General features: G+C 46.3%; 1 protein-coding gene across 1 annotated transcript; it reads right to left on the bottom strand.

The window, feature by feature from the left end:
• Nucleotides 1–801: 801 nt before the first annotated feature.
• On the bottom strand, nt 802–27,552 carry glis2b (GLIS family zinc finger 2b). Its single transcript, XM_069702825.1, has 7 exons — nt 26,990–27,552; nt 7,926–8,126; nt 6,845–6,975; nt 4,419–4,574; nt 4,191–4,324; nt 3,975–4,093; nt 802–3,802 (listed from the first exon to the last, which is right to left on the bottom strand). Exons 2-7 carry the CDS (start codon nt 8,101–8,103, stop codon nt 3,060–3,062), a joined length of 1,461 nt encoding a protein of 486 aa, XP_069558926.1. The 5' UTR covers nt 8,104–8,126; nt 26,990–27,552; the 3' UTR covers nt 802–3,059.
• Nucleotides 27,553–27,843: the final 291 nt, after the last annotated feature.

Raw genomic sequence — 27,843 nt, 5'->3', positions numbered from 1 at the left:
GAGTGGCTGCCACACTGGGCACAACACAGCCAGTGACTTCAGAGCGGAGCGGGCCGCTTTCTGGGTAGGTGGCCAGATGGAGGGCGGCTGCACAGCACAGCTATCCTCTGCCGCTTTTCCTCTGCTGGCATACAGCCTCTGCCCTCGTCTCTCCCTGTCGCCTGTCCATTCATTTATTCATTCAGCCAAGCCTTTCTCTTTGCTCTCACCATCTCAGTCAGATGTTGCTTCTCTGCTTGCCCCCTTTCCTTTTAGACTGGAAATGAAAAGTTACGACAAAAGGCAGCAGAGTTTGCGAATCTAAATTAAAAACCAGGATAATTTGGTGTTAAAATGCTTCGTAAAGAAATATGTTGCGCCCACACCCTCCCTGAATTACAGTTAATACGCCAATGTGATTATCATCGAGGAATGTGATGCCCTTTGGTCCATTGGATATGCACATCAACTAAATTCGTCTCCCACAAGCTGTGGTTCCAACCTTTTTAGCTTTTGCTCCCTCAAAATAAAACAATATCATCTGTACCTACGACCACCAGTCAGTGTACGGCCTTAGTTTGGACATACTTCTGTCAGCAGATCAACCAAAAAGTAACTTTTCCTGACCAAAAATGTCAACCTTATGGTGGCCCTATGAAATTTATGGAATCCATAAAGATTCAGTGGCAATCCATCCTGATATTTTTGAAAAGGACGGACAGACTATAAACAAACCATGTGACCCTCGACTCCAGCATCGCTAAAAAGCATAAATGACCACAGAAAAGATTGATCAAACCGCGCACCTCGCGACCTATCAGATTTACCTCGGGACCCCCGTCGTGACCCAAACCCCGTGTTTGCAACCACTGCCCCGCCATCTCTCCCGCTCTTCTTCTCTTCAACCCCTCAAAAGACTCGTGCTTGACACCAGAAATCTGATTGCTGAGCAGCCGTCGCAGAACACAAGCAACTTCAACATCAGAAAAAAAAAAAAAAAAGTCTCGTCTGAACAACGGCAACAAATAATGACAAAAATATATAACTCAAAAGTATCGCCCCTAAGAGAGGGCGGTGGTAAAATAAGACGGCCAACGTAAGCAGACGGCGGCGGGGGGAGAGGAAGAGGAAAGGACAAGAGAGAGGAGAGTTGTTTGTGTCAAGTCTCTTGAGGGAATGTTCCTTGTGTTGTGATGATCCTCTCCTGCTCCCCGGCCGGCTTCCCTCTCGTCTGTGGACATGGCAGTCGACGTCAAACACGCATGAGTACTAAACAACACAAGCCTTGAAGGACCCCACAAGCAAAAATCGACCCTTACACAATTTTTTTTTTTTTTTTTTTTTTTTCAAAGAACCGGGATTCTGTAGTAAAGTTTCATAAAACATAGAATATATTGTAGTAAGTGCATGTTGACTGCTTAATCGAACCATGAGGAGAAGTTTCCCAGAAGTTACACGAGGTTGTTGTTTTTTTTGTGTGTTTTTTTTGTCTTTTTTTATTTGCCCCTTTGGACAGAATAAAATGAGGCAGTTTGCAATAGTGTGGCTTCCTAGTCAGTCCAGCTATATGTGGCATTGAGTGCATCACACACCCCTCCCCACCCCCTCTCTGTGGCACAATCTGAACATCCGGCTTGCCCCTCTCCAGGTATTTTTGGCACGGCATGAGACCTGTTAAACTTGGGACAAAACCTAAACTGACCAGGCCAAGCTGGACTTCCACGAGACGACCACCTGTTTTTCACAGCTGGTTTTGGGTCAAGTTGCTTTACAAAAAAAAAAAAAAAATACAAGACAGTAGTGTTTATCGCCACAGTGGCCCTTTCATACACAAACTGGCCTGTGTTGATTCAATTACGGGAAAGCAGCTGGACAATCCAGGAGCAAAATAGTACCAGTTCTATAAATGGCAAGTAGGATGTCGTGCATCGTGTCTCACCAGAGGGGGGGGGGGGTCATCCACGCAAGTGCCTTAAATTTCACTTGTGAAAAAGAGGAAGTGATGATTGATGTAACACCATTTGTCTGGGTTAAGTCCTCAGTTCGCTCTGTGCCCTAAAAGCCCCTAGTCTGTACACCTGGCACACATTCTGGTGGACTAGGCTGGTCTACGTTGGTCACCCTCCCCACGCTGGGGACAGATTGTCAGAAGTGCTCTTCCCCAGTTCCTGTTGAGCTGGGGGAGCAGAGAGGTTAGCAGCAGTTTTGAGGTTTCAATACTACAGTATAACCATTTGACACTATTAAGTGCTATGTTTAATTGACCGGTCTCGGCGCTGCAGCAGCCACCCGCACAAGTCGGAGACAGCTTGAGTTCACTTGCTTTGGTTGAGCAAGCTTTGCCTGAATCATATTAATCACAGCGGCCTGTGAAAAATAGGTCGTAACTTTAAAATCATTTAAGAAGAAAAAAAAAAAACTAATTCGTGCACGTTTGCCTAACTGTGAGTGCGTCATTCTTGGTGTACGTACGTATCTCAATACCAAGCTGGAGGCACGCTGTCAACGTACAGTCACATAAATACTTATCGATGAATCAGGACTTTTGTAAGAACACAGAGCGCTAAGACGGTCACGTTCATGGATCTTGTCCACAGAACCAGCAAACAGGAATGAGTTAAGTATAAAATAAGAGCGGAGATAGAAATACAGAGCTCTGTTCCTGAACAGAGTACTTGGGCCCCAAGTTTACTTTCCCAACAATGCATGAGGCTGGCTTTGTATACTTGATTCTTGTATACTTCTTTCTTGTGAGGTGTCGTGTTTTCTGTCGTTTTGCTGAGTGCGGCTTTGTTTTCCAACCTCTCTCTGCCATGCATTGCCTGGATTTGATTGTGCAAGCCAATTCCCATCACCTCCGACCGCCCATACCCTCACTATGGCGTTGATCCTCCCATCCCGACCCCCTGAGCTCTTCTGGAATGTGTGTGTGTGTGTGTGTGTGTGTGTGTGTGTGTGTGTGTGTGTGTGTGTGTGTGTGTGTGTGTGTGTGTGTGTGTGTGTGTGTGTGTGTGTGTGTGTGTGTGTGTGTGCGTGCGTGTGTGTGTGTGTGTGCGTGCGTGTGTGTAAGCGCCCGTGTTTCAGTTGACCACAGCTGGCTTGAGCACCACCGTGCCTGGGGGGATGACCACCCAGGACAGGGGGTCATGAGACCCTCCTGTGGAGAGGTTGAGGACCCCCCCAGTCACCTCGTTCTCTGCCCCCTCTCCTCTGCCCTTCTTCGCCTGGTGGCTCTGGACCCTGCGCTCAGATGCGGCCCCCAGCAAGGGCACCATCGGCAGGCCCAGGGCCGAGGAGGGGAACGCCGGGGAGAGCAGAGAGGACTTGGCCAGGCCCAGCGGGGAGCCGTTGAAGGACAGAAGGGAAGTGCCTCCCAACCTGCATGGAGGGGAGTTGGGGCAACCCAGTGTGCTGAGGTCCAGGGGCCGAGGACTGAGGGGAGACAGGGGCAGGCCACCACTGAGGCCCTGCAGAGCATGGCCCCCGAGGAGAGCAGCCGCTGCTCCTGGGATGATAATGTGGGCTCCGCTCATATAGGACAACTCAGAATCCTTTCCCCCGCCACTATTAAGCCCTCCACTCCGACTTCCCTTCAGCAGGGAGCCCACCCCACCCGGGGAGCCATGCTCCTGAGCCACAAAGTGGCCGTGGGCTTTTATGTGCTTGCGGAGAGAGCTGGGGTCTGTGTAGCGCTTCAAGCAGCCCACCATCTTGCAGTAGTAGGGCTTGTCCACGTAGTGTGTGCGTGTGTGTTTGAAGCGGTCGCTGGAGTTGGAGTAGCGCTTGTTGCAACCCTCGTAAGGACAGATGTAGGGCTTTTCACCTGCAGCAAGGAGAGGTGATACAGATGTTGACAATTCCTTCATAATATCTCAGAAATTTACTTTACAATTTATATTATTTGCTTGTTTTTTTGTTTTTTTAAACAAAATGCTCTATAAGTCTTAGATATTTGCCCTTTGTGTTTGATAACTCCCCGGGTGCTGCCCACTGACCTGTGTGTGAGCGGTTGTGTATCTTGAGGTTCTCCAGGCGTGAGAAGCTCTTGTTGCAGGTGGGACAGCGGTGGGGCTTCTCATTAGTGTGAGTGCGAATGTGGATGAGCATTTTGTACCTGCAGCCACAAAAAAAAAAAAAAGAATTAGTTCATTTTAATCAGCAACCTCTGAAACTCTCCGGTTATACCCGAAAGATTTTTTTTTTTTCCTCACCGAGCATTAAACCCCCTCCCTTTGCGAGCGCAGCCATCCCAGTGGCAGCAGTACCCAGAATCCTTTTCAGGTTTGACATGGAAGTCATTGACATGGTCCACCAGGTCTTGTAGGGAGTCAAAGAGCAGATGGCACTAAAGGAGGGAATAGGATTTTTTATTTTTTTATTTATCTGATCCAAATTTGGCTGCAACATAAGTTGCATTTATTTTACTGTCTGGGTCGTACCTTCTTCCAGCGACAGGCCAGTTGTTCATCTGCTGAAAGGTCAGGAGAGGCTCTCCTGTCGCTAGTCTGGCCAATGAACATGGAGGATGGCAGGTGAAGTCCAGCTCCGGCTCCGATTGGCACAAAGAACTGAAAGGCCTGTGAGATGTGAGAATTCTGATGAAACAAACAGGAAGAGAGGAAGAAGAGCAACAGGGTTATCAAACTGCTGCACACCTTTAATATTAATGTACTATTTTCTTTCGAAGAAATATAGTTAAAAGTTACAACAATCGAATGGCAATCCATGGAAAAAGTATTAAGTCACAAAAAAAATTAAATGAAAGGGACATTATAAGGCCTAAAAAGTACAATAAATAACCCACAGCCACTGTTTGGAATTCTGAGTGCACGTCTAAAGTTAAGCAATAGTGGCTCTACAGTGGCGGTACAAGCTCTGAGACTGCTGAGTGCACTGTCACACTTGATAGCACACTAGAAAATAGACCATCAGCTGGATGACAGGCACCGACGACCTGACCGACTGAGAAAATCAAAGTCTTTCTTTTATATCAATGGAGTACACAACTGCCGGGTTCTCATCTTTTCCTTCAAAAATCCACTCTATTTCTCCTCGAGTAGTTCCCCGCTGCGCGCTACAAAACCTCCTTACATCCCCGAGCTCAGCATGAGCGCTGTAAGATTCGCTGAACCTCAGCTGGGGCTCAGCGAGCTAATGCATCAGCTCACCCACACAGACACACACTCAGACACACAGAATAACGTCGCTCAAGCCCAAAAACAGAGAGGAGCCCCGACGGAAATTTGTATTTAGGATAAGGGAGACGTACAGTAGGTATGAACTCTCTTGTGACACTGGGGGAGCGCAGACAGAAAAGGGAAAAATGATGCAAATAGATCTCAGTGCTCTTGCTGTCCCGTCCTCTTCAGCTATGTCAGAAATGTGAACGTGACAAATTTCATAAAATGAGACCAATTCCCTGCAACGAGCCGTGCCTCTTCCTGGAAAACTATGTGTGTGCAGTTGTTCCTCTGTAAGTATTTATTTTTATGTGTGAGGGAGGGAAAGTGCCCTGTCTGCACCGATCAGCCTCAACATTACACATTAAAACCACTGACAGCTGAAGTTAATGACACTGATTACCTCATTACAACGGCACCAGTCCAGAGGTGGGATGTGTTTGGCAGCAAGTGAGCAGCCACTTCTTGAAGTCGACGTGTTGAAAGCAGGAAAAATGGAACTTTAAACATCATGTCGACAGCTGAGTGCTTGTGTATCGTTTACCTGGGGAGGATACGGCAAGCAGGGTGCGCGCAAGTTGGCCGAGGGAGTGTGATGCTCCGAGCAATGTTCTGCTGTGAAACTTTGGGTCCCGGCATTAATGTGGATGTGACTTTGACACATCCCACCCTGGCAACGCCATTCCCTGACTACCACACTGCAAAAAATTGTTGAGGACTGGTTTGAGGAACAAGGCAAGTTCGAGGTGTTGACTTGGGCGCCAAATTCCCCGGGTCTCAATCTGATCGAGCATCTGCAGGTTGAACTGGAAAAGCGAGTCCGATCCATGGACGCCGCGCGTCCCAATTTACAGGTCTGAAAGGATCTGCCGCTCACGTCTTTGTGCCCGATTCCACGTGACGCCATCAGAAGTCTCTGGGAAGTCCAGTCCTCAACGGGTGGGAGCTCTTTTGGTGGCACGAGGGGGACCAACACATGATTAGGTAGGTGGTTTTAATGTTGTGGCTGATCGGGACAGGGGATAAGTAAAGTGTGTGTAGCAGTGGGCTCGGGGGGGCCGTGTGGGACTCAGCAGGACACGGTGCGGCTGAATGGCCCGAGCCAGCATGTCTCAATTCAATTGCATGGGAATTGAATTAGGCGGCGTGAGGTCTGCATGGCTGTAGTTTGTCTTAAATCCGATTATACATGGACACACACACACACACACACACACAAGCCCACACGGACACACATCATGCCTGCAGGGCCACTGAGTGCAAGCTGCACAGACTGAGGTATTTGTTGGGGACACAAGAGGTGTTTGATAAGAGCTACCCCCTCTCTCCCTCCGAGGCCTCCCACCACTTGCAGAGCCTGATTCCCTTATGCGAGTGTGACACAACCCAATGTTGTTCCTCATTTGCTGACCCCGGCAGGCTGAGTCACTCTCTGCTGCCGATAGGACGGCGTTGGCCGCTCGCTGGCACTGAAAGTGTGGTTATTCTTTCAGCAACTTGGAGGTGGAACGCAGAAAACGTATGAGAGGGAATTACAGAGCAATGGGTGGCCCAAAAAAAAGCGAGTTCGGCTAAGGTGGAGCACGTAGATTGGTTTGTAAGTGTGTGTGTGTGTGTGTGTGTGTGTGTGTGTGTGTGTGTGTGTGTGTGTGTGTGTGTGTGTGTGTGAGCTCCATCATACTCACCCCTGAGGGGATGTAGTTTCCGTTGGTCATTTCTGGAGAACTGGAGGTGTGGCGGGAGGAGAGAGACATGCTCAGGTCCACCGCAGGAGGGGTGGGGGTGTCTGTTCGTTCATGAGGGACCACCTGCACACCTGGGAAAACACACACCTGTTGCAGTGACCTCTCACTTAGGGGATCTGTAACAGGGACACTGGTGTCACCGTGTCAAACACACACACACACACACACAGGTTAGAAGAGCCAACCTGCTGGTTAGAACTTGATCGAGGCTGAATTACTTCAACATCTACAGGACGGACTGACGTTTAAAGTTTGTACAGACATTAACGGTGCTCAGAAGATTAATCCTAAGGATTTTGGTTACCCTCTGACTTTTCCAATCACATTTGTGGTTTCTGGTCTAATGTGTTAGAGGAACAGTGTGTAGAATTTAATGGCATCCAGCAGCGAGGTTCCAGATTGCAACCAAGTGAACATCCCTCACTTCTCCCTCACCTTACAAGTGTGAAAGAAAATCTACAGGGGCCACAAAGCTCACAAAAAAAAATGCAAAAGGTTTTTTTTTTTATCAAGAGCCAGTATTTGGTTTGTCCCATCTGGGCTACTGCAGAAACATGGTGTCCTCTGTCGAAGAGGACCCGCTCCCTATGTAGAGTTAGTTAGTTTCAGGTGATTACACACTAATAATAATAATTATAAACATTACTTTTCATTTCTGTCAATAGATCCCCAAAATCCAACACACTTAACCTTTTACAGCAACTCAATGAATTGACATGACATTTAGATTTTAATCTAGCGCTACCATTGGGTCACAGCTTTAAATTTGGCCAGTGATTTATGACTACCCTCAAAAGTAATCGCATTCCCATCAGCCTCAGCAATAGTCTGTGATTAGTGCTGATTTTTCAAATGTAAACATGTAAACTAAGGTGACCAGCATTACACCTGCCGAACTTCCATATGGTACCATAGTCACTTGTCACGCTGAGTATGTTGGCAAGCCAGAGGCTGGCACTGAGCTCAAAACACAACTGGGAGCCATTAGCGTAGTTGTTCTCGGTCTTGACTTGTTACCTACCAGCGTGTGGAGATGCCGGAGATGCAGGCTCTATGACGGCCGTCCCATCATCTGTCATATGGAGTTGGCGAGCACGTTTGGGGTGCAGCGGGGAGAGGGGAGGGGAGCGCGTCCCTCTGTCCCTCCCGCTGGCCCGCCGAGGGAGCTTTAGGTCCAGGGGTTCGTCCAATGACAGCATGACCGCAACCCACCACCTCCCAACTGCACAAACAGTCGCAGACGGGGTAGAGTTAGTCCGAGTTGGCCCAAGGAAGGCGGGTCCGGCGTTTATAAAACCACACATACAATCGAACGTTACATTCCAAGTAGAAAAAGTGACAGACTGCAGAAAACAGTTTCTCACACCTGCAGTATTTCCCACGAAAATCTCGTTGAAAGTATCTCGCATTCCGCAGTCCCACTGGGTAAGAAATACTCTCCAACAATGGCAAAGAGACCACAATCATAAACTGAAACCCTTGAGTAAGCCAAAGAAAAATAAACACGCACGCACACACACACACACACACGTTGAGATCTCAGTGACCCCTTTTTCTTTTTTCATCCTGACCTTTACTCACACACTCTTCGTGAGGAATGTCTACAATCCAATCCAGATGGTCACCCCCACCGCTAGCCCTGCTTCAACCCACCCCTTGGCCAGTCACCGGTCCTTGCACCCTGTCACTTTACCCCCCCCCCCCCCCCACCCCTCCCTCCAACCACAGCCCATCCCATCCCAACCCCCCCCCTCCACCCTCCCCCATAGTGTGCACCTTCAGACATCAGGGACCTCCGAGACCCACCAGCAACCCCGCAGGCCTTCAAGTCCAGCTGTACCCACTCCGTCCATCTCCTCCCTCCTCTAAGCACACTGACCTCTGGACCCAGCCGGAGGGCTGCGGGCAGGACGCTTCATCTAGCTGTCATGTTGAGTTCCATTTGTGGTCTTTCTCAGCCACTGGACACTTAGATGAACTCCATTAGTTGGAGGCATTGGTTATATACGAGTTTAAATCCTAATTATAATTTAAGGTTGATAAAAAAAAAAAAAAAAAAATCTCCTGAAGAAAACATAATTTTTGAAATAAGGACCTTGTGTGGACACATTTTTTAAAACTCAAATGTAAATAAATGAGGGATTCCGTTCTTATGCAGCGTTCACTGCTTCACACGTACAGGCGACACTCGGGACAGTCCTGTTGAATTAAAGCCGAGCTCTCTATTGAACACAATGTGTTAGGGTTCACTGCTTCTCACCACACACACACACACACACACACACACACACACACACACACACACACACACACACACACACACACACACATCTCCTCAAAGCATTTTCCATCCACACACACGGATGGAGAGTGTCCTATATTCCAGTTCCAAGTGTCCATGTAACATATACCATTCAAAGATACACACAAAAACATACACACTTACAGAAATACATGAATGCTCGCGCGCGCGCACACACACACACACACACAAAGTAATTAATCAAACTGTAATTTCAACAAATTCACTTGGCCTCCCTCACACACATTCTGACACACACTCATAGAATCCATGCTAAGTAGTGAATGGTGGGCTTTGAGAGTGACTGGCCAGGGGCCACATGAGAAGCCCTTGTATCTGGGAGGCATGGAGCAGGGAGGTCACCAGGTTCACTATCCCAACAAGGGATGGCCACCAGCTCTCTCTCTCACACACACACACACACGCACACGCACAGCCAGAGGGGTGGGAGGTGGTGCAGAGACTCAATCAGCCATAGATAAAAGGATGATAATGCACACTTATTATGGCATTATCAGTGAGATCTCGCTACGATGCATATACAGACGCTCATGTCCCTCACATGCACATAAAGAAGCATCTTTGTTTTTTTTTTATCTGATTATAGACCGCTGAAGAGCACATGACCCACAGATCCCCATTGATGAGCAGCTTAGAATGACTTAACAAAATGTCAACATGTAACTTAAGGCACAGTAGGCAGAAAGAAAAACACACACAAGCATGCATTTATCCTGGGAGGAGGTCAGAATAAACCAGTCACTCAACAAAAAACAAATATGTCACCACTTCAGGTTTCAAAATAGCATTGGAGTTCTGCTCAGAAATGATCTCGTGGTTTTCGAAAATCTGAACGTATCTTTTTGAATTATTTTGACTCAACACCTACAGTATCTTGCATGCTCCTACAGGTTGAAATATAAAATGTGCATAATAAATACGGTGGTGTAATACAAGACAGGGACAACCGGGCTTTTCTGTACTAACACGGTCCTCCACCAACTTAGAGCTGCTGCATGTGTCCAGTTTCAGTTGTGCAGACTGATAAACAAAGAGTTTCAACTCTGTCGGTATTGTATCATATTGAATTTCCATCAGTTAAAGCCAGGGTATGTTTGTACTGATAAAAGGGAGATTTTATTGGTAACTGCTGATCAATAGAGTTTGTTATGTGGTCATTAGATGTGAAAATAAACATATTTGGATCTGTCAGAGTGGATAATAAGCCTTCTCTGTAGCTGCAGTTAATACCACATCTCAGTTTCTCTTTCTCTCGTCTGTAATGACTAACTTACTGTAACTCATGCGACGCACGCTTCCAGGAAGAATTTTGGCTTTATTGTTTGGCCGAAGCAGAAAATCGCCTGTCATCCACTTTAAACGAGTAAAAGCCCTTACCCCGAGGAGCAGACCAGGAATCAGCTTAACCTCGCTTCAAATCCTGCTCTCATCCACCGAGGGCACAAACAGCAAACTGACCTCCCATCGGCATTATAATCCAAGCCATAAAACAGCGAGGAACAGATATGAAACTCTTGGATCCATATGACTGGAGTACAAATCTATTTGGCATCTGATACCACGTGATTCCACGTCTCTCACTGTGAGACACGACAGGGGTCTCCATACACTCTTCTCAGGCAGCTGCAAACCATTACACATATACCTCCATAATGGGCTGCACAGCTCATCTTTTCCTATTTATCAAGCACGCCTCTATAGCTATCCCCCTCCCACTCAAACAACAGACACCCATTAAAAGCCATCCTTTCCCATCCATAATAAAGAGCATTGTTGCCATCATTCAGCTTGCTGCGTGTTGCCAGTTTAAATTAGCAGTGTGTTGCAGTAGAGTATCCGTCTTTTAGTTTAGTGTCACCTTAAAATTACAGGGAAATAAAGAAGCTTTGAGCCAAACTATTTTACTCGTTTCCATTTTGCTTATTAAGGTTTCATGCTTCTGCCGACCTGCTCAATTAATCTATTAGAAAATGAATGAGCAAAAACTTTGATTATCAGTTTATGTTGATAGGAAAATATTCATTTTAATGAAAATATTGCCTAGTTTTAGGAGTATTGTCTGCTGGAATTCCTTTCCGGATATCAGCTCCACAACCTTAATCAGTTCAGGTGACCTGCATGTAGCCTGAGCGGTGAAACCCAGGGACAAAAGTTAGCAAGTGACTCACTGCTGCTCATTACACTCAATGCTATGAGTGAATGGTGGCAACTGAAGGCTAGACAAATGACCATCTAAACAACAGCTCCTCACTTATCTGAACTAGTGGCTATGCAGTAATGCCGGGCTCAGACTACACGATATATTTTGTCTTTTGCGATAGTAACTATGTCACGTTAGCAAATCAATGTGCCATACATTCTTTTGTCAGGATACTGGCAACAAGTATGACAAGGGACCAATCATTGTTTGCATTAGTGCGTGAGTTTTTGTGTCGCCGGGGAGGAGGGTGAAGAAGTTGTGGATCACGGTTACAGAGGCACTAGGTGTGGTGCAACCCTATCAGTCGACATCAATGAACACGTCGTAGGATATGTCAAAGTAGGCAGGTAAAAACAAAGAAATTCGGACATGCTAGACATTTCGTCAAGGTGTCGTTGGGTGTCCCGGTTATACCCTCCGATCGCTCTTTTTCAATCACGTCGCACAAAAAGGTCCGCTTGTCATTCCCGACGTTCACGTTCAGGCCCGACACTGCAAATTTGTCGGCAAAGACTAAATCGTGTAAAAGACTGACTAAATTCATGGAGTCTGATCCCGGCATAAGAGAAAAACTCCTCACAGTGGCAAGTCAGAAAATCAATCTTCCTCAATTGAAGGGCTGAGGGGGGAAAAAAACAACAAAAAACTGCATTTAGGAAGTTGAGAAGGATGTGCGGGAAATATAGGCACGGGAGAATGACATCTTGCAGAAGCTGCGACCAGCCGAGAGTCGAAACAGGAACTTGGCTGCTGAGGTCTTTTTTGTCCTTAACCACCGGTTAGGGAGGCTGTAGCTGTGGGTTTCACACTAATCGGAAGGTTGGTGGTTCCATCCCCAGCTCCTCCTGTCCACATGCCAAAGTGTCCTTGAGCAAGACACTGAACCCTAAAATTGCTCCCGATGGTGTACCGTCGGTGTGTTGTAGGTCGCTTTGGATAAAAGCGTCAGCTAAATGTAATGTAATGTAATCTGGTCAAACCCGATCACAGTACAGTCGACCACTACAACTGCTGGAAAATCAGTTCCCACAGCTAGATTTCACCCTCGTGATTGTTTCTCAGTGGGTAAATAGTAGAGACCGGTTGGGGAGTGACTCACAGAACCGGATCTTGATTATACCCTCCAAACGGCCACAGTCAGCGAGTGGGGGCTTGTGGGAAATGTGAGACAAAAGGAAAGGGCGAAGGAGAGAACGAGTGATACGGAGAAGGAAAGAACTCTATGTTCTGTGTGGGCATGCCTGTGTGATATGCAAGTGTGTGTATAAAGCTTAGTGGCGGGTGGCCGTGAAGTTTGGGGAAGGGGTGTTGGCTGGCCCCCATGCAGACTTCCTTGCTCAGCCGTGGGGTCGACGGTGTCTCTGAAAGGCGGCATTGTCCCTCTCCGGGCCCTCTCGCAGAGTAAACACTGACTACAGCAGCTGAACGGGAGAGAGAGAGGAGAGGAGGGATGACCGAGGGGGCCACAGCGAGGATCTATACCAGGGTGAGGAGGAAGCGGAGGAGGAAGAGTCCTCAAAGAGACGCTTGTGCGTGTCCTCTTTAGCAACCCTTATCATCTACTCACCCCGCACAGCCCTTTCCCACCTGAGTCCTACACTGCCGAACGCAAGTCCCTTTGATGAAGCATGAGCGCCGTGCGTTTGGAGGCGATCCCAGGTCGAGGTTGGAGGTTGTGAGAAAGGTGGGATGGTTAGTTAAAAGGGTGAGGTAGCGCAGGGTGTGGGGGGGGGGCATCAGGTCAAAGGAGGGCTATGTGTTTCAACACCTCTGTGCTGCGAGGCAAGGCTCTCATGGATCAGTGCTGACCCTGCTCCGACCGACTGATCTTTAGCCCGATCTGATCTGAGGAGATCTGCGCAGGGGGGATTGTATTTCAGCCCGGTCTGCTCGGTCCGACGGCGTAGAACCAAGAGCCAACAAAAAGCATCAGAAAATATCATAACCGCGCAGTATAAGATGATTGTGTTACAAAATGGTATTGTGTAATATTGTGTTTTCTGGGAGGGTTTCAGAGAGTGGGAGAATGTGATTGTGCACACATTTTGTTTGACCCCCTCTGAGGTTGGCTGTAACCTAATCTCCCTCCTGCTGTGACCCTGGGAGGTGGTCTCTAGGAGGCAAGCCATCTCTCCCCGGGCTCTTTTTTTTTTTTCCCCTTCATTCTCACATATACACACATGCATACACAGAGAGACTGAGAAACAGAGCATGGTGGGAACGATAGCTTTTAACAGCTGATGGCATTAATCGGTGTGAATCTGAGGAGTTTTGACTTGTTGTTCTAAAACACTGAACAATAATGCTGCGTTAAAATCAAAATGCAGGTGGTCATAATTCCTGCAGGTCATGCTGTGAAGCTGCACGCAACCTTTTTATTTCAAAAAATATTTAGGCACAAGTAGGGGTGTTTCTGGATTTAATGGAGAGGGAATAATGTCGGGGGTCGTGTGTAGCAAGTATGAACTTGTGGCTTTGAACAAAGACAACGTTGCCAAAGTATTTAGGCACAAGTCATACTAGATTAGATGTAAAACAGGTAGGGCAGAGGTGATGGGTGTGAGTGTTGAGGGGAGTAGTTCTGGGACACCGGGACTGCTGTTGAGCTTTCCCGTGGTGTCGTGGGCCTAAAACACCGGTGAAGGGACGTGCCCACTCGATAACCCGAGTGATGTACTGCAAACGTTCATCTTGTTGCTACGGCGTTGTACTCGTGTCATACTCGGGTGTATGAGCTTGTATAGTGTTAGCAGAGCATCCTGTGAGGGTCAAAGGTAACTCATCATGAGTTTTTGATGAGTTTGAAGACATAGGTTTTAGTTAGGTGAAGACAGGTAGTTATACCGAGTCAGCAAAAAATCTGTAAGTGGAGATGGCAAGTCAACACCACATTACTACAGCCCTCACCAAGCACCACAAGAGTGCTTTTCTTCTCCTATCATGGAAAATAAGCAATCCTTGTGTGGTGTTTACAGGTAACTAATAGCTTTCAAACTAATTCAGTATCACCCTATATAGTTTGGAAGATCAACCACATCTACCGTCACGGAACTCGTCGGCCTGTTGCCGAGTGTAGTGTATAAATACGGGGTTGTTTTCCATCTAGATAGATAGTATCAAGTAGATACTTGAACATCCTGACATGCTGATCCATGTAGGATCAAAACACAGTCATTAAACTTGGACTGGCTTGGAGAGAGAAAGTGTGCAAGCACTACTTTTTTTTTTTTTCCATTGATGCTGTCTTCTGGTAGCCTTGCACCAACAAGATGTGCTTATAATTAGTCTCCCGTCAGAGGGCACTGACAAGACTATTTTTCAGCTCAGTCAATATCCAGGTTATTACTCTTAACTTAAAAAATATGAGGAATACTCCCATATATATTATATATAGAGTACATATTTATACTGCGAGTCTACGGCCAGCCCAAGTTACATGTTAATATCCATGACTGAATATCAGACCATTATGTACCATTATCTCATTCACTTAGATATCAATCCTTCCAATCCCAATCATGTTTCCATTAGGTTTTGTAATTCTGCGCTTTAGCAGCGATTCGTGTAAAAACCCACAGTTGGTGTGTCCGTCGTGTCTAAACCTGCTGCTTTTTCCATCCAACAGGTGGGAAGGACAGGGTCAAAGGTAATTGAATGAGGTGTGGGTGTGGTGTGACCTCTGACCCCTGGGTTCTACATCTGTAACTCAGGCTAAGAGGAAATAAACAATGTTGGCACTTTTAAAAAAAAAAAAAAAAAAAGCAGGTTCATGCACACAATACTCTGTGAATAATAATGTGATTTAGAAGATCAAAGCATTTGCACTCTTCAAAGTAAAGCAATTCCCATTTGCCGTTTTCCTTAATTGTCAGATTTACACGGATTCATATCAAAGTCATGTGAGATTAGTCAGAGAAGGATGTGATGCAGCAATTTTCACATATCATCATTGGCGACGGAAAAAAAACTGATGTGAGCTCAGGGCAATATTGTATTTGGAGACACAAGAAAACAACCCCAAAAATGGTCACTCCTTCACTCCTTGTGTCATAACCACGAGTGAACCCAATTCGGCTCACACACACACACACACACACACACACACACACACACACACACACACACACACACACACACACACACACACACACACACACACACACACACACACACACACACACACACACACACACACTTCTCACCCTATGATGGATCACTCACAAACACACACAGCTGAGAGATTTTTTTTTTCCTGCTTCTGTCCTCAGCCAGCCGCCTCCTCAGACAGGAAACCTCAGTTTCCACTCCTCCTGCTGCTCCTCCTCCTCCTCCTCCTCCTCGCCTCTCATTCCCTCTTTTTCTCTGTCTTTATTCCTCTTTTCCTTGCTTTGGTTTATTCTCTCACATTTACCACTCTTGTTTTCTCTTCTAGTTTGTTTATCTCGTTCTTCTCTGACATTCTACTGCACCCTTCCCTGGATTTAATGACAAATTAATTGCCAAATTATTTCCTAACACAATAAAGATTTTACTCACTCCGTTTTTCATGCAACTTAAACCTCTACCCCTTCCTCTATGACCCATGTTGCAAGAAGGCACACGGGATCTCACACAGGATTATGTAATAGCAGCATGCTATTACTGCTGGGGGAGGGCTATTGGAGGCTCTATTCCAGCCGTTGTGTCTCCACAGCTGGAATAGAGAGAAACAACACGTGCGTCAACATGCTTCATCACAAGGAGTAATAAGTTCGTAATTGCCACTCGATCTTTTGGGGGTTTTAAAACGAGAATCGAACTATATCACAGAGAAGAGACGGAAGAGATCTGAGAGAAAACACAGAGCAGGGGAGAAAAGAGAGAGTGAAGGAAGGAAAGAAAACAGGGAAGGATAGATGGGTTGCAGGAGGGAGAGAGTGCAACAGGAAGCTTCTCAGAGAACTACTGATGGCCTCCAGCCAGAGCTTTCAGACACTGAGGAATTCCAGGCAGAAAGCAGGCAGGGCGGGGAGGGGAGTGGAGGGGAGGGCGGGAAGGTGCCAGGAGGGAGGGAGGCACAGAACGAGGAGGGCGGGTCTCACTTGCGGTTTGTTGTCAAATGGAGACTGCTACAGGAGAAAGGAAGAGCACACACAGAAAGCGATAACTCTTGAGTGGTTGAGAGGTAACATTTTCCTTATGAGGCAGAACTTTTGGTATACACATAGGTGTTCCTAAATTTCCCCAAGGGACCACTGTGTTCATTTAACATGTTCGTTTACTTTGAGTAAATGTTGTACCCGAATGTCCTATAATTCAGAGTAGATTCGATTTTTCTCTATTGCAATATTGACTTTCAACTGCAGCCATGCTGATAAATGAAGTTGAATATTAAATATGCGATATCTGACAAAGTCATGATCACAATCAAGAAATGTGATACCACACACTTAGAGCTGAAATTATTTGTGTCTGGAAACTGATGGGTATTTTCACAGTTTTTTTTTTTTTAATGCATTATAAACCTTATTCATAATCAGTTAATTTAGAAAATATTTGCATTTGACTTTTTTTTTTTTACCCAAAGAGAAAATAATAATCCTATTAGTTGAAAATGAAAATAAGTCCGTATTTATTAGTAGTTAAATCTAACCTGGCTTTTCCGACTTGTTGTATTGAAACAGTCAATTTCCAGTTTAGACCTCTAAGGTAGATCGAACGCAGCATTAAACTTTAGAGGGAGATTGTCAGGGTTGCATATTTTTGTATTTGAGTCCAAACACTCTACCTGACTCTTCATCCTAAAAGCATCCAGGCAGTCCTTAGTCCGCCATATAGTGAGATTAGGCCACAAATGATCTATAAAAAGCCAGAGAGTTCACATTGTGTCAGTAAGCTTTATGGCCTGCTAAACCAGGGATTATCGCAAGACACAGTGACCCGACAAGACTATTGGTGGGGAGGCGTGGGGATGGATAGATGAAAGGATGATGGGAGGTTTCGGGAAAAGGAAACATGATCAATCAGAATTTTAAAAAAAAATGCTTCTCTTTGCCAAATAGGTTGACTTCATCAATAATTGTGTCTCAACTTTTAACACAGAACATTTTCATGCTTTGTGTTTTTCTTCCTGTAATGGTCTGTGTGTGTGTGTGTGTGCCATAGGCTGGAAGTATCATTAGAAAATCTGCTGCGCAATCAAAACAATCTCCGGAACTATTTTGACAGAACAAATGAGGAGACAAGGCAGGTACAGCAGGAGAGGAACGGCTGCACATTAGCATGAGGCTAGGAAACTTCACTCCAGCCACAGTCAATTTATTAGACTCGCTAGCAGCTGCTATATGACATGAACAGTATGTGATTGAGGCCACGTGTAGCAACATGTGTTGAGTCAGTCGTTTGTTTTTCTCCCACCTACTTCCATTCAAAATCAGATGGAGCTACGTACGCTTTTAATCAACTAAATCTTCCGGTCTATACTGCAGTATGAGGACAGCAACCAGCGGTAAACAGCTGATCCCGCCGAGGTCGATGACTCTGACCATTCAGGCGGTGAACCTTCCCAACACTAATACTTAAGGCACTTCACACAACGGCACTGTAGGCTTTGAAGAGCGATGAGTAATCTTACAATAATGTGGGGCATTTCACAACATAGCAGTTTTGTAGTGCAGCAAAGGGCAGCAAGAACCAATGAGCACAGCATGGGGCCTACCACCAGGAGGAGGAGAGGAGAGGAGAGGAGAGGAGAGGAGAGGAGAGGAGAGGAGAGGAGAGGAGAGGAGAGGAGAGGAGAGAGGAGAGGAGAGGAGAGGAGAGGAGAGGAGGAGAGAGAGAGAGGAGAGGAGAGGAGAGGAGAGGAGAGGAGAGGAGTAGATGTTTATCTTTACACTCAGGAGATGTAATTGACATCCCCACCCTGGCTTACTTTGACCTCCCAGTAACTGCTGGTCCTCTCTGACTCCTGCAGTCTACTGAATCTATTCCCTCCAACCCTCACTCCTCATCTCTCATCTTTGCTCTCCCATACTTCCACATAAACAAAACCCTCCCTCATTTCGATTCCTTCTTGACTTCCTCTTCACTCTCTCACTCCTTCTCTGTAATCACTGTCTCCCCTTCCTTTCCCTCTCCTTCATAGACTCATCTCACGTCTCTCTATCTCTGTCCTTTCTGTTACCCCCCCCTTTTTTTTTTTCTTTTTTTTCCAGTCCATTCCTGTGGCCTCTCCCCCCACAGTCAGTGATGCAATCCTCAACTCCTGCGTGCAATCACAGGGTCTGGAGTTGGCTCACCAGCAGAGCAGGGGCGTCACCCCACCGCACTCAGTAGGAAAGCAACAGGAGAGGAAAGAAGGGAGGTGGGGGAGACGAAAGAAAAGAAGGAATGAAGCCAATGGGAAAGAGAGGAAAACAGTCTGAGGCTGTGAGAGCTGGCGGTGGGCGATAGAGTAGAAAGTACAGTGATAAAAGTTAGCAGCTCTGCTTTACAGTTTGCGCTTATTCACAACTAAATTTGAGGTAAACATGTTTGTGTTTAGTGTGAATGTGGCGAGGTATGTGGGGGCTATTTTGACTAAAATTGAAAGTTTTCTTAAATGTCCCAGAGGAAGCTTTGAACGAATTTGATTTCGGAAGATCAAACAGCACTACATCCCTGCTTGTCTTGCCCCCCCCCCCCTCATCAGCCCACCAACCAGCTGTGTCTGTTTTGTTCAGATTGCTGGATTGGACCTGTATTTCGGAAATGACGGTTCTGTTCTACTCCCACACTAAAGGCTGTCGTTCCAGCTGACTCACACCGGCATTAGCATTATTCTAACAGCTAGACTCGCAGTATAAAATACAAGTAATATTTGTGGAGGTGTCATTTTAACATTTGATCCGGAGGTACAAACAGAAACTTCCTTTTCTCCATGTTCCCTTGTTGGGGCGGTGCAGATGGCACGTGTTAGCAGCACTGTGTGTATGCAATGAATATCGAGCGGAATGCTAAATTCTTTTCACTTTAGATCTGCATCCACGCAAAGAGTGATCTTATCGACCAAGATGCACTTAAACAGGGATGGTGAGTGAGATTAAAGCATTTTGAAGGGCTTTTAAAAGCTGAAACCTTGGTTTGGTGCAAATGTACACGCATGTATACGCACATGCACATAAATCACAGACATTCACCCCAGCTTTATCCGTTTTCAGAGGCAGACCTCCCCTAAAGGCAGCAGAAATGAGCACAGGGTCAGGTTAGGAATGCAAAGCACTGGCACCTGCCTAAATCTTTAAAATACCAGGTTCTCTCAGCACACACACACGTATACAAACAGAAAGCCACAAAGGGCCACTCCCTAAAACGCGGGTCAAGACGTAAGCTTTAAGAGAGATGACTTTAGCTCAAAACAAAAGAAACAGGCGAGTTTAACAACATTTGAGGATGTATGAAAGTTGAACACTGAATTACCACCCCACGCTTTAGTATGCACAAAGCATCTTTATTTGAACTCAACAGTAGATGGCTATTATATTTCCTCACTGGTGCAAATCCGGCAGCGGGTCTAAGCCAAACGGGAGAACGATTTGTTGCCTCCCCCCTCGCTGACACACAGGTAAACAGGCTGAAGGTGGGAGTTTCTTTTTAGGGATAACATGCATATAGAAAACTGTGCTACGATAAGCAGCAAACCTGAACTTTATTTCGGCAGCAGTTCCTGAGTCAACGTCCAATGACAACTTTAAGGATGACGGTATGGGGTATATGAGGCGAGGCAGTGCAGGCACACATAAACACACTTGACTTCACAGCCCTTCTGTACACCGATACAGACGTGCATGTACAAACATATGTACAAGTGAGCAGCATGCTGGCTGTGTGTGCTGGAGTTCAGACCAGTTCAGAGCACCGTGGTACCGCTCCAGCTTTGGGAGGGGTGCGTCTGTCTCACAGTCATTTCCTGGACGGGGATATTATGGCACCACACGCATGAGAAACAAACCCCTTTCACATTTACACACCGACCCCAGCCACTTTCATTTGCTCGCAACTCAATAAGTCAAGGGTGCACAGTGTAATCCCTGGGAAGACGGTCTTCTTAGTCAATAGCTGGGGAAATATGATCTCAACAACAACTTTATGCAATACGACCTCCTGGGGGCAAGGCGTGGGGTGGTCGGCGCTCTCTTTATTGCTGCGGTGTTGCAGAGGCCTAGGTCTGCTATGTCGTAACTTTTTCTACATTTTCACCTCCACCTCTCTGGGGAGGGCTGGCTGGCTGACACCTGTGCACCAACCATGCTGCACAAAAAAAAAAAAAAAAAAAAGCAAAGAAGGGAGGGGGAGGGGGAGGGGGCATGTGCTCTGGACAGGGAGTGTCCCCCATTACTGCCAGTATGTGTGCATAAGTGTGTTTATGCACAAAGAGGCGGAGGAACAGGGCCGAGGCTCGGCTTCCCAAAGCAAAGCATACTGAAAGGAGAAGAAAACAGGAAAAGGGAGAAATACAAAACAGCAGAGAGCAATTAGTAGACTAAGTGATGCGATATGTGTTTGTGTGAGTGTTACGGGGGGCCGTCCAGCAGCAGGACCGTCACGGGGCTCCTGCTTCTTTAAATCCATACTGTCTGCTGTACCTCCATTTTGGCCCCTCTGCCTCCCTCTCCAGTGATCACACATATACAGTACATGTACACACAAAGCCCGTGTTGTCTTTTCCCCGTGAGGCCGTGCCAACTTAACGGCAGCCCTGTGTTCTCCCTCTTCACATTGAGCGCCTGTCTTGTCTGAGTAACCCTTCGCCCGCGTCCCCTCCCACCACCACGGCTGGCAATGAGACAAGGTCAATATGACAGTCCTTTTTTCTCCTCTCTTTTCCTCCCTTTGTCTCTCTCTCTCCTTTTCTCTCTGTATTTCTGTGTTCTAGCTCAACTAAGTGACAGGCTCCACCCTGCAGCTTTCATCTTTTTGCGGCTCCATCCAAGAGAGGGAAACAGAAAAAGAGAGCAGAGAGACAGATGCAAAGGGACAGATGGAGGGCGACTGAGATGGCGACAGACAGAGTTGAGCATAATGCTGTAAAATGGAGCAGTACTAAACTCTTGATTTTAATTTGTTGACACATCCAATTCGTGCGATCTGTTGGACACAAGCATGAGAAAGATCTGGAGCCAATTCCACTTCACATTTGGCGAAACACGGCGAACAGCAAGAGCCAATATGTGCTGTAGACAAATGCAATCATACAGTATATCGGCAGCCTTGGAAAGAATCAGCCCGAGAGAGAATCTCAATTAGCGTTGAAGGTCAGGGTGATACTGAAGCTCTTGCACACTCTTCTGTCCTGAATCAATACTGACATTTAGAATCAATTAAGGAATAGCAAAGCCCACCATGACTGACAGTCCCATTTATTGAGACCCGAGCAAACAAGGAGCAAGGATGGTGTTTTAAGATAGTGACTATCGACTCTCAAGATGGCCACTGAAAGCCAATTAACTTTTCGCAACCAAATAAAAATAGTGAGGCTATTTTATAGAAGCCTCTGCGGTCAGAATAAGTCTTTATTTCACCAAACGCAACCTCAAACTTAAAACATTCCCAAATTACATAAGGCTCCCTTGTAAGGGAAAAAAAACAACCAATGTACATATGAATTAAATTAGTGCTGCCAACATCTCCACAACACCACAGAGAAGGTAAACACTTACAGGCCAAAAAAATGTTCTCTCTCCCCCTCTCTTTTACTGCATGTATAAGATGGAGAATGTCTTATATAATGTACACGTCGCTTATGAAGCTGGGGGCTCATGGAAAGTGGGAGACAAACATGAGAGGGAGGGACGAAGGGGAAGAGGGAGCAGAAGTGGAGTTTAAAAAAAAAAAAAAAAAACGAGGAGGAGATGAAGTCCCAGGGAGTTGGGGATGGAGGGAGGGAGGGAGGGAGGAGGAGGAGGGGTGAAAGGGGCAAAGTCTGGAAGCTAGCTGACAGGACTGGATATGCCCAGACAGAGAGCCAGGCCCAGGCCCAGACTTGAGAGCCTTGTTTAAATCTCAGAAATGCCTCACCCATCTCTCCCTCATCCCCTCTGTAAAAAAAAAAAAAAAAAAAAAAAAACACCATCAGTCCCTCTCCCCCGTCTCACCCTTCTCACTACATTTCTCCTTGCCCATACTTACAGACAGAGCCCCTCTTCTCCGACTCCTCCCCTTCCTTTTCTCCTCAAACAACACATGCATATCTCAGTCATACTGAACTGCAGGGTGTTGACCAAGCAAGTAAATAATAATACAAACCAGCTGTGTCTCCATTACTGTGAGCATATTACTGTACAATTTACAGCTCCCTCAACTGAGCTCCCACATTTACAAAAGGGTCAAACTGGATTTACTTTCATCCAGAAGTTAAATATTAAGTATGGCACTGGAAACTAACCAAAAATGTACATTGTAAAAACACTTTCCCGCTTCTACTTCTGTGCCAGCTCCTTTATATTGCCGTTATTCTTTCATGCCTTAGCGTTCCTCTTTATTTTCTCCTTTAACTTTTCCTCATCAAGCTTTGCCTGCCCCAGACGTGGTCTGCGTATTGTTTAAGGGGCTTTGCGAGCTGAAATTCTCTCATGGTAGAAATACTGAGCGGGGAGCGCAGAGGGCGCATTAAAGAGAATGAGAAGAGGTAGGGCGGGGTAGCTGGACCGAAGCACTGAGTTGTCTGTGTTTATTTTGGAAATGCAGGCCTGCAGACTTGCAGCAGAGGAACTGACCCCTAAATTTCACCATGTAGGATCTTCATAGAAACATCAGAGTCCCAGCACTCGTTTGGGATGTCCCACACAGGTGATTTAAAAAAAAAAAAAAAAAAGTTAGACCTTATATCCCCGAAGGGCCATTGGAACTCAGCCTGGGGACCCAGGAATGATCTGCTCCAGGAGGAAACAGTGAGGCCGGTGAGGTGATTAGTGGTTACAGTTTAACTGGAGAAAAATGCAGTGTGTGAGCCCCGCCAGTCAAGGAGCAAAGCAGTATGCACTGGTGTCTTTCAGTTTGCAAGTTAACATGAGTCAAGCTCTGTATCCGCTTTGGCTATTCTTAATGTATGGGTCCAGGAGGCTGGCCGTCACCCCAAACAGACACATCACACTGCAGTGCTCCAAAGTATGACTGTGTCACTCCACGGGCACATGGCAATGATTAAGGATAGGATATTTTGTGGAAAAAAGGGTAAATACCAGGATCGTAATCATATGAAAGTCATTTACCGTCATTATCAAGTTTAATTTACAAAAAGTATATCTATTGAATCAGCTCCACTTCATGAGATTTTAGTTGAGTCACATTGATGTCTTCAGACTTGTGGCTTATACAATTTCAGCTTATATAACATACAACCACATCAGCTGGAAACTGACCAAGAGTTTGCCAGTAACTCCAAATGAATGACAAACTGAGCAACTGAAGCCCCTGTCAGCACCTGAACGACAATAATAATAAATTATGAAAGGCAAATCATTCAGGGCTCAGTCGGTAGAGTGGGTTGCACACTAATCGGAAAGTTGGTGGTTTGACCCCCAGCTCCCCCTGTCCACATGCCAAAGTGTCCTTGAGCAAGACACTGAACCCTAAGTTGCTCCCAATGGTGTACCATCGGTATGTTGTAAGTCGCTTTGGATAAAAGCGTCAGCTAAATGAAATATAATGTAATGTAATAATTCATATAAGGATAAACATTGTGAAACATCACCACAGAGGCATAATTTTCTTTGCAATTTAATTCTTTTTTTTTTGCCAAAACCTTACAAATACATACAAAATCAAATGCTTTGTCCATCTTGCTGGCAACACCATGCATCTGACATTTTCAGCCCAAAAATGGGTAAAGAGCTGAGGTAGGCAACTCCACTGAACATGTTAGACACATGAAAAAAAAACTAATAGTGGTTAAAAGTCATCTTTTGAACCTCCTTATGCACGAATCACAATCTAACTGGTATTAACTGTCTACAAGTGCAACCACGGGAAGGATGGATCTGTTGTAGGAGGCCAAAACAAAGCAGCTCTTATCCCTGGGAAGATAAATGCAAGTGTGTATCAGGTGCCTTGTTTTCCCTGCATGCTGCCTCATGCACTGACCACTGTAATCCTTCGTCCCCTGCTGTTGAGTTGCCTTTCAGCCTGACCGTAATCCCCCAGCAGCTATGGAACCCCACTGCGATATTAATTCAAAACACTCAAACTGGTCCTACCAGTGTAGTTTGTGTAACTTACATCCCACCCACTTACTGAGAGCAATCCTCAGAGGCTTTTCCTCAAGTGTGCCCCACACCACACAGTGTCAAAACTCTAAATTACACTTATCACTTTAGATTTTAGACGAGAATTGCTATGCGGTGGCACCCTGCATAATGTAAGAAACAAACTGATCATGCTTGTCTTTAAATGAGATGCGATCCACTTTTATTAGCCTGGTTTAAGATATTAAGTACAAGTGCACTGTGGGTTCCCACCATCCTGCTACCACACGCCTTGTGGTTGCTCTCTGACGCAGGATTATGCCATTAAGGTTCACCTTTTCCACCATAAAACAGCTGCCTCTCTTTCACAGCTTGGACCTCAGTTGAATGATGTCACAGAGTTGTGGTGTGGGGCAAAATATCAGGACACATGGAAAACTGAGGAAGGGGGGTGACAACCATGCCCATGCTTGGATCTGGTTGACTCTCATGGTGGAAAGCACATCCACTGGTGCTCTAATTCAAACCTGCAACTCTGACCAAAACTTTAAGCAAGCTGTTGCTGCCAGCAGCTGTCCAAGTACTTATGGCCAAGTATGTAGTCCGGACAAGAAAATATACAGCAAAAAAAAAAAAAAACTGCCAGAACACACACACACACACACACACACACACATTCTGCAAGTATGGAATGTCACCACAGAGATGCACAGCTGGAACCCAGTGGACATCTGGCTTTATGGCGGAGATGAGAGTCTTTTCTCTGCAGTGACTAAGTGTCTGTGTGAGAGAAGGTGTCGCCCGAGTAAAAAAGTGCCGATGGTGATAGATGCCTCTCCGTTTGCCTGCAGTCTTTCTCTCAGATAGATGTTATGGTTGACCTGCAGCTGAACTGATCATCAGCTGATTGGATAAACAATGCAGCGAGCAGGATGTGGAAGTGGGCAGCACCTGTGTTCACAGTTCAGAGAAGGTTTATGGATTAAATAGCAGGGGCCTGGAAGAGGGAGGGAGAAGAGAGAGTCAAAGTTCTCCCTCTGCAGAAAAGCCTGTACGGCCTCTTTCACTGCTCCTCTTCCCCGCATACTTTGAGAGAGGTCCAGTGGGCCGAGAGCCAGACCTCCTCCGGTCTCACATGCTATCTGTGTGACAGTTCCTCTCATGCACCCACACACTATATTGTTCATAAAAACACCACGCACAGTCACCTTGGAAATATCCAATCATCCCATCTGTGAACCAAAACACAACTGCAACCCCCGAGTGTGCCTCGATCGGCATTGTGGCTTAATGCTATTTAATGATCCGTCCTTATTCCCCTCCAGCACAGGCCTTGTTAGGTCTGCCTTGGCAGGGCTCGGCTCTCTCCCCTGGCATCTTCTGAAAACAATGGGCCCATGGGAGGCAGCCAATGGGGAGAAGGTCCATCCCAAACCCAGTCCCAGTGTGCACACAATTAGGCTTAGGGACAGTGGAATTGCTTAATTGGAGGAAAATAGCTCTTTATCTAGGCCTCTCTGCCTGTGCTCATCCTCGCCCCCTGTGTGCTTGGCCTCAACTAACTTAGAACTGGACTAAACAAAATGATAAAACGACAAGACAAAGATCACAATCATCAGTTACTGTGCAAAACATTAAAAGAGGTTAATAGGCATAAATAAATGGTCACGTGTTGAGATTAAGACCATATTTGAGGGGAAACACGGCGTGCTTTGTGACATTAAATCAAAGCATATGTATCATCCAACTGCTGTGTGATGTGAAAAGTCTTCACGTGTAAAATATATGCAATTCGGTAACAGGATTTTAGTGGATGTGGAGGTTACAGCTCACCCACCCTCTTCATTTACCAATACATCACTGGTTTATGTGACTGGCAGCCGTTGAACTCTTTATCAGATGTTGTGACAAACATCAGAGAGCTCAGTACAAGCCTGTATCTTGCACAACAGCTGGCTGAGCTGTGATGTAGCTACGCCTCTATATAGGGCAGGATTTGTGACAGTGCTCTAAAAATGTCTCTCGGGGTTGAGGAGTGTAATGGTAGTTTAGGAAAGGATGCAGACAGGCGGAAAAAGGTCGCTCCCATGTTAAAAACACACTGGCACGGCTTCCGCGTGAATGGCACAATCGCCGGTAAAGGCACCACCGGCCTTGGATATGACAGTGCGGGGAGTCCAAACTGCATGATTTCGGCGCACCGCTGGATAGTCTCTGAAAATAGGTCACTGCCCTGTTTCAACTCGTGCAGTTTTTCACATTGAGGGAGCGCACTCAGACCAGCGTGGAGACGCACGACAACGGACATAGAAACACAGAACTAACATGCATCACAGATGTACCACAGGGTTGCTCCGGCTTACCTTAAAGTGAAAATGTCGTGGATATGGCCGAGATATCTCCGGCTCGGTCCCGTCTTTCACGGTGCAAACTTCGCACGCAAAGTCCTGTGGCTCAAACGGCGTCGGTGTCAAGTGACTCCTCGTCAATTTGTCGCTTTTCCTTCGATAAAAACGAAATATAGAGCTGACACGTCTTGCAAAAATATTACTGGGTCTCTGGAGAGGCGGTCCGTTCCCAGACCATTGTCGGGATTATTTCTAAGCATGGAAAAATCAAACATAAACTCAAACGCAGCGTATGTGACAGCTGGTTGTTCAAATAAAGACTTCTCTGTGGAATGACAGCCTTGTCTGTTGTCCTGGGATGATATTTAGCATCTTATCATGCCACTGGAAACCCGTCAAAAAAAAAGTGTAAACACCCAAAATCCGTAGCCTGAACTGTTCCCGCTGAGGAAAAAAAAAAAATGAAGACCACTGGTTGTGTTGTGCATCAAAAGCGCAAAGGTGATGCCTTCCTAAATTCAAAGCGCATCGCTTAATGGCAACGCTGGTCAAGTGGCGTGGTCGTGGTGAGGGGGGTGGAGTGGGGGGCGGGGGGGGGAGGGGGGCAGTTCAGACCAGAGGGATGGCACGAAGTGGTGGGTAGGGTGGATAGGGCGGGTTGGCCACGGGGGGTGTGGGGTAGAGGGGGAGGATCGTCTCTTTCTTCTTCGGTGCTTTTCCAGATGCCGAGGTAGGGTTTGTTTGCGTTCTTTTCGCGCAGCTATCCCCGTGTCTCTTCTGCTTTTTTTTTTTTTCCTCTGACACTTTAGGAGACGCGGAGTGTTGATGGTAGTCTCCACCACGACCGTCTGAAGCGCACAGACAGCCGC

This window comes from Brachyistius frenatus, unplaced genomic scaffold (genome assembly GCF_029030835.1).
Source record: "Brachyistius frenatus isolate BFR_SWC_R1_liver_20210118 unplaced genomic scaffold, ASM2903083v1 Contig_43, whole genome shotgun sequence".
NCBI lineage: Eukaryota > Metazoa > Chordata > Actinopteri > Embiotocidae > Brachyistius > Brachyistius frenatus.
The sequence above is the reverse complement of the archived record's forward strand: the minus strand, read 5'-3'. Positions and strand labels throughout refer to the sequence as shown.

Excerpts from the sequence above, each read along its gene's own strand:
- glis2b (XM_069702825.1), bottom strand. The coding sequence starts at position 8,103 with ATGCTGTCATTGGACGAACCCCTGGACCTAAAGCTCCCTCGGCGGGCC. Across the intron at positions 6,976-7,925 it reads TCCGGCATCTCCACACGCTG|GTGTGCAGGTGGTCCCTCAT; the intron begins GTAGGTAACAAG and ends GTGTTTTCCCAG. Across the intron at positions 3,803-3,974 it reads ACACAACCGCTCACACACAG|GTGAAAAGCCCTACATCTGT; the intron begins GTCAGTGGGCAG and ends TCCTTGCTGCAG.